The sequence below is a fragment of the Amphibalanus amphitrite genome, unplaced genomic scaffold (genome assembly GCF_019059575.1).
Source record: "Amphibalanus amphitrite isolate SeventyFive unplaced genomic scaffold, NRLGWU_Aamphi_draft 000422F_arrow, whole genome shotgun sequence".
Lineage (NCBI taxonomy): Eukaryota > Metazoa > Arthropoda > Thecostraca > Balanomorpha > Balanidae > Amphibalanus > Amphibalanus amphitrite.
This window is the reverse complement of record NW_024881916.1, coordinates 252,124-270,100: the sequence shown is the minus strand read 5'-3', so window position 1 is coordinate 270,100 and position 17,977 is coordinate 252,124. Positions and strand designations below refer to the sequence as shown.

Sequence of the window (17,977 nt, the reverse complement as noted above, 5' to 3'; positions counted from 1 at the left end):
CGACCTTCCGTTTCGAAACGCCAGGGGGGGGGGTCGTAACAACCCCCCCCCCCTGGTCGTTCGTGTTATGAGAAATGGCCTGGTCGTGCGAGGGTTAAAATGAAAAATACAAGGTATTTTGTCATTTGTTGCTTTTGAAATCAAAAGTTAAAAAATATTTAGGTATTTTGTCAAGTTTTCAAAATAAATTAAATATGGTGATGAAATTGACCAATAACATGGCAGTAAGATGTATTTTTATAAAACAAAATAAGGCCGAAAATATAGAACGAGCTTTCGTCTTACGACATCATCGGGTTCTGGTCTAGCCGAGGCAATCACATTTGAAAAATTGAAACGGAACCAAATATTCACAAGAGCGGGTCTCCGCCACGACGCGATCTTTACGTCAAGCTACAAGCTACAAGCTCAACCTACCTTTTATCCGCTTTGCCGGGCTGCAACAGAACGGGGCCGGTTTGGCACGTTCTGTTGCCTTTCTTCTGACACCCGTCAGTCCTTCCGCTGCTGCGGGTAGCCTCGGAGTGGGGCCGGCTCGGCACGCTCCGGGGCATCGTCTTCTCCTCGACTTCTTCGAGGTCTTCCGCTTTTGCGGGCTGTACCGGAGCGGGGCCGGCTCGGCACGCTTCGGTACCTTCTTCGAGTCGTCCTTCTTCGCTGTCCTCGGTGCGGGGCCGGTTCGGCACGCCCCTGGCAGCCACGGTGTCCTCTCGCCGTCCACGAGAAGACACTCCTGGGACCGCTGTGAACTACTTCTTCGCCGTCCGCGCCTTCTGACCTGACATCTGAGACCGGCCATCTGAGTACGGTTGCCTTCTGAGGCACTCTCTGCTCAACCAACGATCTTCGGCTTCCCACTCCCCCTCCCCCGCTGATTTTGACACAGATTCCCTTAGATTCCACCTTTTCATTCAGTGCGCCACCCCTGTAGGCCCACCCATTCGGTCTGGGTTCAAAATTTCTAGTTCCACTGTCGTTAAGCACCTTGCTGGTTTAAAGGACAGGGCTTATCGATACTGCCCCCTCTTGCCGACAGTGACGTCCCTGATAGCTCATAATCATGTCCCGTACCTTCCCCCCCTCCCAACCCTCCCATGGTGAGTCGGGGCGGTGGCTTGTCCTGCGGCGCACGGACAAGCGGGAGGTTAAGCTGATATCTCCGTGGGTCACCGAGAACAGCATCACCAACCACATGAACACGTCTCTCAACATCACCTCATACAAGCTCCAGGCCGAGCTCTCTGACAAGGGCACCGCCCTATACATACACACGACGACACACCAGGAATCCGAGGCACTGCTCAAACTGACCAGCATTGGAGCCATCCCGGTCGAGGTCAAGGACCCCATCACACGTGTCCAGGGGTCCATCTGGGCCCCAGAGCTCGACATGCTCGATCCAGCCGACCTCCTCGAGGGCTTCGGTCCTCAGGGGGTCACAGCGGTGTTCCGGCCGCCGCGAGGGCCTAAAGCTATCCTGCACCTGACGTTCAGTGGTAGCTCCCTCCCTGACCGCGTCACGGCAGGATACCTGTCCTACAGGACCCGCCTGGTCGTGCCGAAGCCCCGGCGCTGCCGCCGCTGCCAAAAGTATGGACACGGCGAGGCCCAGTGCCGGGGACATGAGGTGTGTGGCCGCTGTAGCGGCCGCCACTCGACCACTGACTGCACCGCCACCCATCCGGCCTGCCCCGCTTGTGGTGGAAGTCACGAGGCGTCCCATCGGGACTGCCCCAGGTGGCTCCAGGAGATGCAGGTTGCCACTCTCATCCATCGGCAGCGCATGCCCCCGAAGCAGGCGCGAGCCATGGCCAGCCGGGACTTCGGGTTCCAGGCCCCTACACCTCGCCGTCGCCTGGCCGAGAGCCCGCCGAGGCCCAGTGATCTCAAGGCGTTCCCTCCACTGTCCTCTGAGGACGAGGAGGGCAAAGCTGCCGACTCTCCCGTCACTCCGGCCACGGTCCGGAAAGCCCCTCGCCCTCCCCCCGAGCGCCGCAGCAGCAGCGAGAGCAGCTGCTCGCCGCCAGCGACCACCGACACTGAGGGCGAGGAGGATCAGCCGTCCTCCTCCAAGGAGCCGGGGACAGACACAGAGTCTTGGGCAACCGTCAAGCCCAAACGCCACTCAAAAGCGAACCAGCCCAGGCGGTCCACAAGAGCCACCCGGGGAGCCAAACCCAACACACAACACACTGAATAATATTCATGACCACGTCTCAAGTAGACACACACGACACAGTCATCATTCAATGGAACACTAACGGACTAATCTCACACTGGCACGAGTTCAAACAGACACTGAAAACACTAGACCCACACATCATATGCGTCCAAGAAACCCATCTCAAACCAACAGACCCCTCTAACTTCAAAGTACACCCATTCACCCTCCTCCGTAAGGACAGCACAGTCACCTCTCCACACAGACGAGGAGGAGTGGCAACATACATCAAACACAACATACCACACCAACTGCAAAAATACAACACACAATCCGACATACAATGCATTAATATCTTCATCAGACAGAATCCTATCACACTCATTAACTGCTACTTTCCTCCATGCGCAGACATGGAGGACCAGTTTTTTGATGACCTCACAGCAGTATTGGATAACACTACCACACCAGTCATACTCTGTGGTGATTTCAACGCTCACCATCCACTTTGGGAACAAGCCTCTACCAACAACACAAGAGGGGCAAGGCTACACACACTCTCTCACAACCACAACCTGACATGCCTCAACACAGGGGAAGCAACTTTCCCGGGGCGCTTTATCCCACATCAAGACACCACCCCGGACATTACATTCACGTCTCACGCACTGGGCCTTACCACACAATGGCAGGTCATCCAGGACACTTTTTTCAGCGATCACAACCCCATTAAAATTCACATAAACGCGCACAACAAAACTCACGCTCCTCTACCCAGATGGAACCTGCGTGGTGCCAACTGGTCAGAGTTCACCAACTCACTGGAACAAGTCACAGACTCAACAGACATCACTGACTTCACTGAACAAATGCTAACTGCAGCACACACTAACATACCCCGCACCAGCTCCAAACAAGAACAGAGACGGGTCCCATGGTGGAACACCGACTGTGCTGACGCTATAGCTATACGCAACAGGGCTCGACACCGACATCAGCGCTATAGAACCCAAGACACTCTACAAGAACTTAACAAAGCAAAAGCACATTGTCGCAGAGTCATCAAACAAGCAAAGCGCGACACTTGGTCCACCCACATCAACCAGTTCAATAGGCATACACCGCTCAGCAGAATATGGACACTAACCAGAGCCTTCAAAAACAATAAGTGCACTCTAAACAAAGCAGTGGTGGTCACTCACAACAATCTGACTATAACTGATCCACAGGAAATCACAGACGTTTTCGCGCAACACTACGCCCTGCGATCCAGTCAACTGCCGAGTCCAATCCCACCCATAGCAGAGTTAGCACCTACAAACACGCATAACCAACCCATTACAATCCAGGAGCTTGACGATGCCATAACGAAGGGTGGAAATACAAGCACTGGACCTGACAACATACACTACAGCTTCTTGAAGCATCTAGGCCCTCAGGCACGCTCTCAACTCCTAAACGCACTCAACACTGCCTGGCAATCACACGATTACCCTGAAAATTGGTTCCACGCTCACATTATACCTATTCTAAAACAACACAAAGACAGCAATATCCTGGATAACTTCAGACCCATATCCTTGACAAGCTGCATACATAAAACATTTGAACGCATCATTCAGGTCAGGCTCCTCCATCACATAGCCTCACACAACATCCTCTCCCCAATCCACTCGGGTTTTCTCCCAGGCAGAAGTACAACAGACAACCTCGTCCGACTCACAGGAGACATCCAAAACAGCTTTGCAAACAAATCATGCACTGTCGCTCTCTTTCTTGACATCAAACACGCGTACGACACACTGAACATCACTGCACTCCTGACATACCTTCGAAAGATAGGCATTACAGGACATCTTCTCGCATACCTGAGCAACTACCTAATCAGAAGAACCTTCAAGGTCAAACACCTCACATACACGTCCGACACGCAATATCCCACTACAGGACTCATGCAGGGCTCAGTCCTCAGTCCAATCCTTTTCGTAATAGCGCTCAACTCACAACTCAACGGCAATCCGAGCTTCGTTAAAATAGCCACATACGCTGACGACATCGCAATATGGACCACACACAAACACCTTAACAATGCTCTGGCACGACTCGACTCAGCATTCAACACTGTGCAACAAAAACTCTTAACACTCAACCTGCACATTTCCCCTCAAAAAACGCAATGTATTGCCTTTGGCAGATTTGACACTTCGTCCGCCACACCGCTCTGCCTCAATAACACACCGATTCCTTTTAAGACCACTGCAAAGTTCCTTGGCATAACCTTTGACAAACACCTAAGTTTCAAACATCATTTCACAGACATCACAACTCGGGCACTAAGGAGAGCCAACATCCTCAGAGCACTAACGAGCACAGAATGGGGAGGTGACAGGGCCACACTCACACGGCTGTATGAGGCTGTGATCAGGCCCATTCTTGAGTATGGATCACTCACATTCGAGAACGCCTCCCCCACACAATTGCGCAGACTCGACACTGTACAGAACCAATGCCTCCGCACAATCACTGGAGCCTTCAGAACAACGCCAATCACAGCGCTCCATGTATACAACAACACACCACCACTCCACTACAGAAGGACAGAAGCACTATTTCGCTATTTTTTCAGAATCCAACACATTCCATGCCATCCCTGCATCCACATCATACACCGAAGAGCACATCCACGATACAACTCTAGAAACCGCTCGCGACGCAAAATCACACTGGGCGGGCGTCTCGCACAACATTCTAACACATTCAATCTTAAACTCCCCACGGCACACCCAAAATTACCCCTACCACCACACTGGACAGGAACAAAGCCCACAATACATCACCTGATCGCCCAACCAAAGCACACACTCACCGACACTGAGATACAGCAAGCATTCTTTCACTACACACACGAACAACAGGCAATCCACATAATATACACAGATGGCTCAAAGCAAAACCAACTGACTGGCGCCGCAGCCATTCTCTGCACAGCTAACAATCAACCTATAGTCACCTTCAGAGCCCGGCTCCCTGACGACACTTCAATATACACAGCCGAACTCTTCGCAATTTACACGGCCTACACCACTATTCAAGACAGGGATCTGCAGAACACAATCATTGCCACGGACTCAAAATCTGCTTTGACTGCAATTCAACACACTACAATGACACCGACACATCCAATCATCCACAACATACTCGATATTCACCAACAACTCGACGCTCTACACCAACCAACACTGGTCTGGCTCCCCGGGCACGCTGGCATCATGGGCAACACCAGGGCCGATCATGAAGCGAAACGGTCCCTCAATCAACAACACACAATGCAAATTCCACTAGCAAACAATGACTACCACCCAGTTATCACCAAACAACTGCATGCACACTACCAAGAGATATGGAACAACACACGCACGGCACTTCAACGCATCCACCCACGCATCGAGCCATGGCAAACAACAAATCTTGACTCACGAGCACATGAAAGGGCACTTACACGACTCAGAACAGGCCACACGTACATCACACATAAAGCCTTGTTTGAGGGCTCGGCCGAGAGCGAATGCAACCACTGCAATACAGTTATCACAATCCAACATCTCCTCATCAACTGCCCACTTTATCAACAACAACGAACGCCAATCACAACATACTGCACACAAAACAACATACCACTGACACTCCAAACACTTCTCGGTGACTCACATCCGGAGGCCATCAGCTTGCTCCTAACATACCTGCATCAAACAGGTATTATACGTATCTTGTAAATCCTGGTCAGATTGCCGAGGGAAAAAGAGGCAAAAAAGAAAAAAAAGATAAAAAAAAAATATTTTAAAGAAAAGAAAAGAAAAAAGAGAGATACCAAAAGTAAAAGAAAAGAACAAAGCAAAAAGATCAAATGAGAAAAGAAAAGAAAAAAGCCAACAGCTCACAAAAAAAACAAACGGCAAACAAAGGCACTGGCCAGGATCCCCATTGTTCCCCCCCCCCCAACCGTCCCAAACCCCACCCTAACGACAACTCTGTATGGGCTGTAATCACCCTTCTGTGGAAGCCCAAAAGCCGACAACTTCAATTCAATTCAATTCAATTCAAATATTCACACGTGCACATTGGCCCAGATGGCTTTTGGAGGTCATGTAGCAACGCGCATTGCGCAATTGAGGCGTACACTTAACAAAACTAATACAAATATAGGTACAAATAGATACAATATTTAAACAAGAGCAGACCGCAGCACGCTCGCCGTCACATTCCACTATACATCACACACCACACACACATATACCAATATTTGTCCATACAGATATGTGGACTGAGGTCATATAGGCTACACAAGTATCCTTACAGTTTTCATAGTATACTACATCGTATACCAGTGGTCATCTAGAACTAGACTACACAAGTGTGTGTGTGGGGGGGGGGGGGCTGTGTGTTTGTGTTGGTTGCTTGCATGTTAAAACCTAGTGTGTTAAAGGCCAAGAGCTTTGCATTGTGTTTTTTTTTTGAATTTTGCATCCCCGCTAGCACAAGGCTATAGCAGGGGAAGGGAAGTTACTTGCTGGCATTTTTTTTTTTTGAATTTTGCATCCCCGCTAGCACAAGGCTATAGCAGGGGAAGGGAAGTTACTTGCTGGCAATTAGCCAGATCTTTTGTTTTACGTTAGGTTAATTGCCGGCTATTTTATTCCGGCCCAAGAGGCAAAGCAAAGACAAATTTTACGTTAGACCGGCTCATGTGGCGTCCGGTGGGTTGCAAAACAAAGGGAAGGCCGAAAAGGTGCCAGATAGGCGAAACCGATAAATTTGGTTACTTACATAGAGCTTGCTCCTGAGACTTGCTGCTGATTTGTGTGCTGTTGTTTGGTGTGTGTGCTGTTGTTGTGGGGTGAACTTTTACCAGGAAAAGTCCTAACTAGAAAAAACCTGGTGCCTATTTAAGAGGGCAAAAACCTGTGCGTTCAGCCAAAGTACACAGTAAAAAGCCCTTTCTTTTGATTACGTTACGTTATATCACTAGAAGTGGCATTGTATGTGGATTTGCGCGCAAGAGGTGTGCGCGGACCGACCAAATAAAAACCGGTCAGTCCGGCGACTCCTCTGCGGGTTATGGCAGCCGGTGTTAACCGGGTGCCGCCAGCCATGTCCCGCCCGTCTTAGGGGTTCAACTTTGGCGGCTTACACATATATATATATACACTTGGAAAAGGCGACCCGTGTGTAGGCAAAGGAGAACGAAAGCGAATGGAAACAAAACGAAGCGGATGGAAACGACGATGGAAGATCATGAGAACATTTATATACCGTGTGCAGGGTTGCGATCATATGCTATTGATGAGATTCGAATCACTGAGGAAGGTAAAGAGAAGTTCAATTAGATCTGGATGATCATCACCCAGGAGAGTTGGGAGGTCCAGGCTGAGGTGTGTGTTTGTGTAGTGAATGATGGGTTGACGGTATTTATCAGGCTGGGCCGAAGGTTTCTTATGTGGATTGATTCTATTATCCTTACTTCTGCGCAATCTTTACCTGTATCCAGAATTTCTATGCGGAAGGAGTTGTTAATGTCACTATTGGCCGGAGAGTGAGCCCGCGCAGTCCGAGTGCGCTCCCAAGGAGACCCCCACCGGGTCCCCGACAGTTCCTGGATCCCGAGCCAGCCGCCGGTCCTCCTCCTCACCCCCCTCGTCAAACCGCCGGTACTCCTCCGAGATCCGTGGAAGCACCCCAAGCACAGTAGATGCGGGACAATCTCCGCGGTCGCGGTCCTCCTCTTATGATCGTCGTCTCACGCGGTCACGAGCGGCGCGCACACACCACTTTAAATGAACCAATCACGGCCTGAATTCTTCCTCCAATGGAATACCAGCTCGCTGATATCTCATTGGGGGGAATTCAAGAACTATATCATGCATAATAAACCGTTACTTGCCGCCATCCAAGAAACCAGATTCCTGGACTCTGATTCGATCAATTATAACTTTAACATTCGCGACTACTCTCTATATACAGATAACGTAAACGAAACACCTCGCCGAGGCGGCTCGGCGCTTTATATCTCAAATAATATCTTGCACCACCAAATTCAACTCAATACAACGCTTAACGTTGTAGGTGCTAAAGTAAAAATTGCACAGCGTGATCTAACTGTCCTCTCTATCTACCTCTCTCCTACCTACCCATTGAATCCTAACCACCTCTCCGAATTGATTTCCCAGCTCTCCCCTCCTTTTATCATAATGGGAGACTTTAACGCCCAAAATCTAACCTGGGGGTGCACACGCAACGACACGAGAGGCAGACAAATACTTAAAGGAAATAGTTCACTTTCCTGAAATTAGTATTTTGCTATGGATTTATGATTTCTTATCCTCAAAACGATCAGAAAATAAAATAAAACCTTTCTGTAAAAACAATTATTTTCTATATTTTATTATAGGAAGAACTATATTCTATGTAGATTGTAGAATGATGTTTAGATGCGGAAGCTTATTACGCGTTGACCAATCACATTACGTAGTTCAAACCTACGCATGCTGCATTGGCTGTAAGCAGCATGCTGATTGGCTGACGATGACGTGACTGCATTCCTTTCTAAGACACCACATTCCTGCCTAAGACACTCTTTTTGGAACGGGAAATAGGATATTTTTGCTTAGGGTGATCATTGGGCCGTAAAAGCTTATGATTTGTGCTAGTCTCAGCGCAAGCTAAAAGACTGCTATTTCAGTTCAAAAACCCATGTTAAAAGTGAACTATTTCCTTTAACGTAATAGAAGCACTTGATTTGATACCACTCACAAACAGAGTACCAACACACACATGCATCACTAATGGCGAAGCCTCACATAGCGTCATCGACTTCGCTATCACGGACACAAACACCGCGACACTTTTTACCCAATACACTGCAGATGATACCCTATTTAGTGATCACTTCCCTTTGCACTACTCCATTGATGTTCCTTCAGAACAAACAAATTTTAACTTCCTCCCAAGATGGAATTTTCGGAGAGCCGACTGGGCTAACTTTCAAAAATACATTAACGTAGAATGTAGAGATCCCCCTAAAGATATTAACACTTTCATTGACATGATACTTAACGTAGCCAAACAGACGATTCCTCTTACTCGACCCCCCATCCCCGACAAAAATGCTCCCTGGTGGAACTCTGATTGTCAAAGAGCAGTAGCACTTCGAAGGCGAGCAATGCGTGTCTTTAGACGATGCATCTGCGACGCACACGCGGAGGCAGCTCGTAAGGCTCGACGAGAATCACGTGAAATTATTTTGAAAGCCAAAAGCTCAAGCTGGCAGCAATTTGCTAACACTTTTAATAGATTTACCCCTCTTTCGAAAATATGATCCCTGATTAAATGTTTCACTAAAAATCGCACCTATTACAAGGTACCCCACCTTTACATTAACAACATACATTACATCATCCCCTCAGAAGTAACTATTCAATTTGCTATCTACTACGCCAATATCTCTTTTGAACAGCAATACCCACCACAATTCACCACAACATTTGATACACACCTCAGTACACTCTCATTTGACTCACTCAACAACGAACACTACAATGCACCATTCAGAGAACATGAGCTTCACTCATCACTTGCCAAATGTGGAAACACATCGGTTGGTCCAGATCAGGTCGCATACCAATTCTTCAAAAATCTCCCTGAATCTGGACTTACAACTCTCCTGGCTAATATAAATCAACTCTGGGAAAGCAATTCATATCCTCCATCCTGGCGCAGAAGCATTATTATCCCAATCCTTAAAAATGGCAAACAACATTCTGATCCTGCAAACTATCGCCCAATATCCCTCACAAGCTGTGCATCAAAACTAATGGAAAGAATGGTTAATGGACGAATTAGGGCTTATCTGGAGTCCAATGATCTACTTTCTCCATACCAAACAGGTTTCAGACCAAGGAAGTCAGTATCCAGTAACATAACACATCTTATTAACTCGATACAGATAGGATACCAGCGTAAAGAGTACACAATAGCAGTATTCAGTGGCGTAGACAGGGGGGGGCCATGGGGGCCATGGCCCCCCCTTTCCACCCAGCCGCCCAAATGGCGCCCCAATTAGCGCCGACTAGGCTGATGCCGTTTTACAGAGAGAACATGAATTAAAAAGTGATGTGCAGGCAGGGATCGAACTCAATATCTCTTTGGGGGTGCCTGGACACCTAAATAATCTCCAGGGTACCCCCAAATACGACCTGAGCCCCCAAATGTTGAAGGGCGCCTGTTCTGTCCGAACAAAGTCCATATTAGAACGATGGCGCGAGACAAAAGGCGCATGAAAAATGAAATGTGTTACACTGATGAAGAATGTAAAGAAATGATAACTGGGAAAAAAGGATTTTGAAATTTGGCTCAAAACTTGGTTCATTGTGGTATTGTTATTGCTTTGGCTCGACGAATGAATGAAATGTTTGCTTGCGTTTCCGTTTTTTCTTGATTGGAAAGATCCGGCACTTTTGTTTAATGTTGCAGACACAACATTATGGTCCTCCGGGCCGGATTCAGAATTAACGTAACGCACTTAAGCATTTGAACTCAGAACTTGCATCAGTATTTAGATTTTGAAACATATGCGCATAACGCTGTAACGAATTAACGTAACCAACAGTGGCGTATCCAGGGGGGAGGCCAAGAGGCCATGGCCTCCCCCTTTGGGATCAGACATGCAAGTGGGCCCTTTGGGTCACTTGAGTGCAGTGACGTACCCAAAAGGATAACTCAGGGGATCAGCGTGACGAAGGCGTTCTGGGTCTCTCTGCCTTAATTCCAGTACTACAGAATGTCTCTTACTCGGAAGAAAACAAATATCAAAGAGCGGTATCTATTACAGTCACGAACACAGAGGGTCCCTAACTACCTGAGAGCCCCTGGCTACCTGAGGGGGCCCCTGGTTACCTGAGGGTCCCCCTGGTCACCTGAGGAGCCCTGGTTATCTGACGAGCCCCTATTTACCTGAGGGGCCCCTGGTTATCTGATGGGCCCCTGGTTGTCCGAGAGATTCCTGGTTGTCTAAGGGACCCCCTGGCTACCCAAGGGGCCCCTGGTCACCTGAGGGGCCCCTGGTTACCTGAGGGGCCCTGGTTACCTGAGGGCCCCTGGTCACGGGACCCTTGTTTACCTGAGGGGCCCCTGGTTACCTGAGGGACCCCTGGTTACGAGGGCCCCTGGTTACCTGAGGGGCCCCTGGTTACCCGAGGGACCTCCGGTTACCTGAGGGACCTCTGGTTATCTGAGTGGCCCTTAGTTACCCAAGGGGCCCCTGATCCCCTGGATGGCCCCTGGCCAGTCATCTGAAGAAGCCCTGGTCACCTGAGGGGCCCATGTTTACCCGGGGAGTACCTGGTTATCTGAAGGGATTCTGCAGTCACATGAAGGCCCTTAGTTGCCCGAGGAGTCCCTGGTATAACCGGCCTTTGATTATCAGAGGGTCTCCTGGTCACGGTACCCTGGTGGGCTCCTGATCAACTGAAAAGCCCCTGCAGTCACCTGAGAGGCCCCTGATTGCCTTAAGGGGCCCCTGATCACTTGGATTCAATGGCATAGTCAGGGGGTGAGGGACACGTGTCCGTTATATGGTTAAGGGTCCCCTCGGGCCCGAGGGGCCCTACGGTGCCAATTGACATCGAGGGTCTGCGCTGGCCACGCTTCAACTGGAAAGGAGTGAAAGGACACCACGCGGCTTTTGAGAACACGTATGTGCCACACTTATCTCCAGAAGGGCCCCACCCCAGGTTCTGAAGGACCTTGCCGGCCTCTGAGGGCCCTTGCCGGCCAATGAGGGATCAGCTGTAAGGGTCCCACATCTGTTTGTTATTCCCCCACGGCCCACACCAGTGTTTCTGAGGGCCCTTACAATGGCGCCTGGGAGGGCCCTCACCGGCCACCGCCACCTCTAAGGGCCCCACACCAGCGCCTCTTTACGGCGTACATCGGCAGCTCTGAAGGCCCGCTCACCGGCGCCTCCGAGGGCCCTATACCAGCGCATCTAACGGCCACTTACCAGCGACTCTGAGGGCCTCCTACCGGCATCTGAGGTTCTCTTGCCGGCCCATGAAGGGCCACTAGTAACTTTCCGGGCCCTATACATGCCTATGACGGCCCCTACCAGCGTCTCTAATAAGCCCAAAGGCCCCCACAACAGCGCCTGTGTGGACCCCACACCAGCGCATCTGACGGCCTTTCACAGACACGTCTGAGGGACCAACACCGGTGACTCTGAGGGGCTCGCTCGCTTCGTTTCTTTATAAAAGACCGTGTATTTTATGTGCATTTCTCAGGAAAAATGATACTTTTATCTGCCAATTTTCCACATTTTCTCAGGGCTTAGACAGACAAACAGACAGGCAGACAGTGAGACAGACAGACAGAGGAGCCCGTCCGCAAGGGGGAACCAGACCCATTGTGCCCAATCCCGCCCCCCATCGAAATGTTCTGGATACGCCCCTGCCTGGGTTTACAGTGGTCCCCAGGTAACCCGGGGCCCCCTTGAGAGCAGGTTGCCCCCTCTTGGGCGAAATCCTGGGTACGTGCATGCTTGGGTGTCCCAAGAAAAACGACCTTCACAGGGCCTTATCCGAAGTACTGGCCCAAACTTATAAAGTCATTATGCCATTAAGTCATTGAATAAAGTCAACTACGTCAAACTATCTTAAATTTGCCGTTCGATGGCCCTCAGAGACCGGCGTAGGGCCCTCATAGGCCGTCTCAGGGCCCTCAGAGGCTGAGGCCGAGCCCCAGAGGCTAGCGTGGGGGCCCTCAGAGGCCGCTTCGGCGGTCCTACAGAAGCTTAGACTTGGGCGTGGGACCCTTTGGCGCTGACGTGGAACCTTAAGGAGCCAGCGCGCAGCCCTCTAAGGCCAGCCGTGGAGCCCTCTAAGGCCAGCGTGGGGCCCTCTAAGTCCATTGTGGGGATTTCTAAGGACAGTGTGGTGTGGGGCCTTCTAAGTAGGGGCTCCGCCACGGTTTTGGGATTGGGGGGGGGGGGGGGGGGGTCCGGCCCAAAACACAAAACCTCGCTGGCGGATCCAGGGTGGGCATTTTGGGCGAATTCACCCCCCCCCCCTGCACTCTGCAGCTCCCGAAATCGATGAAAAGTTGCCGTTTTTCTAGAGTTTAAAGAAAACTTACAATTTTATCGGGAGAATTTTGCTCTAAACCAAGAAACCAAGGCTCAACTTGCACAAGGAATCGAAAATCGAGAAGCTGAGCCCATTGACACCGACATGGCGGCCTATAAAATCAACGTTCTTGAGGAATGGAGGCCGCTGAATGACTCATGGAGGCCGCTGAATGACTAATGGAGGCCGCTGAATGACTCATGTAAACGGGGTAAGCAAAGTTACGCGCTCCAAGGGCGGTGTTAGCCATCAGACAGCGCATTAGGCTCTCATTGACTGGCATGGGTTTGGGAATTCAGGGACCTTCATAGGCGCTCAGATATCTATGTAGGCTCTTAGGCCAGTGTCGGGTCCTCCAAGGCCGTAGTTAAACTAAAGCACAGGGCTTTAGGGGTCGTAGGGATTTGCAAGTCCTGCCCTGATATAGCAGTATGGGGTCCTTAGAGACTGACATCCAGTCTCTGTGATCAGAGTGTGACCTAGCTTGACCTGAAAATGGATATCAAAATGCTGCACATGAATCAAAGGTCAGGCTATGGGGATCCTGTAAGAGTTGTGACTTGTAGATGTCCTATCTCTACCAACCTGAATTCAGAGTCCTGTGCAGATTATTGCAGATTATGGTACCTCAGAATGGTGCGAGGCTGCTTAGACTAGTATGGTGCTCGAAAAACCGCCTAACCCCCCCCCCCCCTCCCCCCAACACTATCGGGTGGCCTCACATGGAAAGAGGATTCTCAGATCGATTTGAAGCTCTTTCGGGGCGGGTATTGTGTCTAGGAGGTGTCCTGCAAGCTGGACCCCTCTCACGAAATTATAGCCGAATTCTAGCATGATTAGCTAATCCTAGCAATCTTAATCGCATTCTTCATAGTAATAACAAAATGGTAGAATAGTGACACTCCCGTACATATAGGTCGGTGAATGTTGAGCACCTTAGGTACAGTGGCGGATCCAGCTCAGAGTTTGGGGGGGGGGGGGGGGGCAAACCATAACAATTTATCGATTCTTTCCGTGCCTCGTTCACATATGAACGAGGCGTAATGTTAAAACTATGCCGTTTGGGAGGGGCAAATGCCCATTTTGCCCCGCCCCCCTTGGATCCGCCACTGCTTAGGTATTGGAATATTGGGGGGTACTGTACCCCCCAGGTAAATTATTTACCACGTAACCCCCTGTGGCGGAGCCCCTGCTTCTAAGGCCAGTGTGGGACCCTCATGTTCAGTGTGGGGCCGTTTATGTCCAGCTTGGGGTCTTCTAAGCCCAGCGGTGTGGGGCCTTCTGAAGTCAGTTTGAGGCACACTGGCCACTGAGACCAGCTTGGGGCCCTCTGAAGACAATGTGGAGCCCTCTGAGGCCAGTGTGAGACCCTATGTGACCAGCGTGAGCCCTCTGAGACAAGCGTGGGGCCAACTGTCATCTGACTTCAGACGCTGGTGCTGGGCCCTCAGAAGCCAGCACGGGGCCTTCATAGGCTGGCGTCGGGCCATTAGAGGCCACTTCGAGGGCCTCGGCAGCCATACTTCAGATCTTATGCATGTTTAAGCCCCCTGATGTAGGAGTGGCCCTTAGAAGCCGGCGCGGAACCCTCAGAGGGCAGCATGGGCTTCTAGAGACCGGCGTGGGTTCGAGAGCGGCATAGGGCCATCAGACTGACTCAAAGGCTCCCAAGACAAAGAGCCAGGGCCAGAGTCGTTCACTCTGTTGCCGAAGAGGGGCTTAGAGGCCAGAATGAGTCTTCAGAGTTTTTAGATTGCCAAGTGTGGCTAAAAAGGCTCCCTCACATGGCGAAAGTGTCAAAGAACCGCACCTGTGCGCGGGTTAAGTATGCTACCACTGGGGCCCCTAAGGTAAGGGTGGGGCCCTTTGAGCAGGTTTGGCCTCCCCCTTTTCAAGATCCTGGATACGCCACTGGTAACCAATGCAGAACTATTATTTTAAGGTTTGAGGACTTTTAACGAGTTTCATATTTTCGTAACGTAAAAATGAGCGGAGATACGAGTACGTCGGAGGCCAGCCTGAAGACGAGGAGTGAGGCTGGAATCAGCACCTCAACAGCCAGTGCCAAGCGCAGGAAGGCTCAGGTGTCCCAGTTGAAGGCGCTGCAGGCCAGACGAGCGGCTGATGAAGCTGAACGAGCGCTGGAGTCACGAAGACGGGCGGCCACCGCTGCCGCCGCCGCTGCCGCCGCCGCTGCTGAGGCTGAGGCCCAACTCGTGATACAGGAGGCCCGGGCAGAGGCTCAGAGGGCTGCTGACGCCGCCGAAATCGATGCTTTAGAATTGCGGCTCATGGAAGACGACGATTTGAAGTCCCAGTCCCCGAACGATTTGGTATTTGAAGATAGAGACAGAGAGGGAAATGGAGCGCCGGCAGACCCTAGGCCGCCCTCCGGTGTCATATCAAGACACGGTCAGATGCAGCAGTTAACCGATGTGAATCAGATACGATCTCAGTCCGCTGCAGGGCCCCAGCGAGCTCACCTGCCTGAACAAAATGCAAATGCTGACGCCCGGGAGCGCACGGAGCGCTGGCTGAGTGAGCTGCCGTGCGGTGACGGCCAGCGCCGGACCTCATCACTGCCCAAGATAACGCTGGACGAGTTTGATGGCTCTCCACTCGAATGGCCACGGTGGAGCGGACTTTTCCGGGCTCTGGTGCATGGTAACGGCGCTCTCTCAGACACCGAACGTTTAACCTACCTGCAGTCTTGTCTGACAGGCGAAGCGAGAGAAGCAGTGCGTGGGCTCTTATGTGACGGCAACATGTATGAAGAGGCACTGAAAGAGCTGGATATGCAATTTGGGGACCCTCGCGCGGTTGTAACAGCTACCCTTGATGGTGTCCTCAAGCATCACTCCATAAAGGAAAATGATGTCGAGAGCCTGATGCGGTTCTCTCGCGCCCTCCACGCCGCCGTCAGTGTTCTGTCCGCCAGAGGTTTCGAAGCTGACCTCGCTGCAGTAACAAACCTGGACCAGGTCCTAGAAAAGCTGCCAAGGTCACTGGCTTGGCAGTGGGGCCAGGTGGAGCTGAAGATGGCACCACGTCGTCCCACGCTGGGAGACGTTGACCAGTGGCTGAGACCTCTGGTGCTGGCTGGTCGCCGCGCGCTCAGTGTCTCTAGACAGCGGGAGGTGATGATGCCCAGAACGCAGCGGGTGGCTCCGGCAGAGCCAGCCGGTCGACGGAGAGGCAGCAGCCAGCGCACCACTCTGGCTACAGCGACGGCAACAGAGCCCGCTCCATGTCCGGCCTGCGATGGAGAGGCGCACAATCTGGATTGCTGTCCAGTTTTCAAAGCCATGGCGCCAGTCGACCGCCTGCAGCTCGCGCGTGACAACAGACGCTGTTATCGCTGTCTCGGCGAGTCACACTGGGCCAGCCGGTGTCGAAAGAAGTTGATCTGTGGAGAGAACGGCTGTCGTGGGAAGCATCACCCACTGCTGCATGTGCCCGATCACTCGAGTCGGCGCTCAGAGGAGCAGGATGTTCCAGCACTAGCTGCTGACCAGCCGAGAAGTGTGATGGCGACAGCCTTGGATGCAACGAGCGGGCCACGTAAAGCACTGCTGCAAGTGGTTCCCGTGAGAGTACTCGGCCCAGCTGGGAAGTTCGTCGACACGCACGCGCTGCTCGACTCGGGAGCGGACACATCATTATGCATTGAGAGCGTGCTTCGGGATCTGTCGGTGACTGGGTCGACGGAGAAGCTCACGCTCGGTAACGTTGAGGGTACCGGCATGACCCGGCCTACAATGAAGGTGTCACTGCAGGTGGCTCCGCTGTCGGCAGACGGGCAATGTGAGCCTGTAAAGGTGCCCGAAGTCTTCTCCGTTCCCCAGCTCAATATCCGGCCGCAGAGAGTCGATTGGTCAAAAAGGGCTCAGTGGAAACACCTGGAAGGCATCTCGATTCCAGACACCAACGGACGGAAGATCGAATTACTCTTAGGTGCTAATGTGCTGGAGGCGATTCTCCAGCGGGAGGCCCGAGTAGGTGGGCCAGGCCAGCCGGCAGCCATCCGGACGTATTTTGGGTGGTGTCTGACGGGCAGCGTGGCACAGCTTCTACCGGTCGGCTCCCGAGAAGTGCTGCATGTGGCCCACCGCTGTGAAGGCGAAGAGAAGCTGCAAGCTCTAGTGAGAGACTTCTGGTCTACCGAGGCTTTTGGAACAAGGTACAATATGAAGCAGCCTCGCTCTCATGAAGATCGACTGGCGGAAGAGATGATGGAGTCCACCACCAAGTGGAGAGGTGACAGGTATGAAACCGGCCTTCTGTGGAAACCTGATTGCGCCCCCCTGCCCAATGACCGTAGCATGGCCCTGCGCCGCCTCGAATCTACGGAGAAGGCGCTCCGACGAGCACCAGAAAAGGCTGCAGCTTACCGCGACACTATGAGAGAGTATCTGGATAAAGGCTACGCCCGTCTGCTGACCGAAGAGGAACTACAGAAGCATCATCAGAGGTGCTGGTATTTGCCGCACCACGCGGTAACCAGCGCGAGCAAACCTGGTAAATTCCGGGTGGTGTTTGACGCAGCGGCGAAGTTTGCAGGCACATCTCTCAACGAGAATTTGCTAACGGGCCCAGACCTGCTGAAACAAATCCCAGGAGTGCTGCTTCGCTTCCGCCAGCAGCC

General features: G+C 51.6%; 1 protein-coding gene across 1 annotated transcript; it reads left to right on the top strand.

Annotated features, from left to right (window-relative positions):
- The first annotated feature begins 1,192 nt into the window (after nucleotides 1-1,192).
- Nucleotides 1,193-2,200, top strand: LOC122391122 (serine/arginine repetitive matrix protein 3-like). The gene has a single exon (XM_043384786.1). The coding sequence runs from the start codon at nucleotides 1,193-1,195 to the stop codon at nucleotides 2,198-2,200; it is 1,008 nt and encodes a 335-aa protein (XP_043240721.1).
- The last annotated feature ends 15,777 nt before the right edge of the window (nucleotides 2,201-17,977 follow it).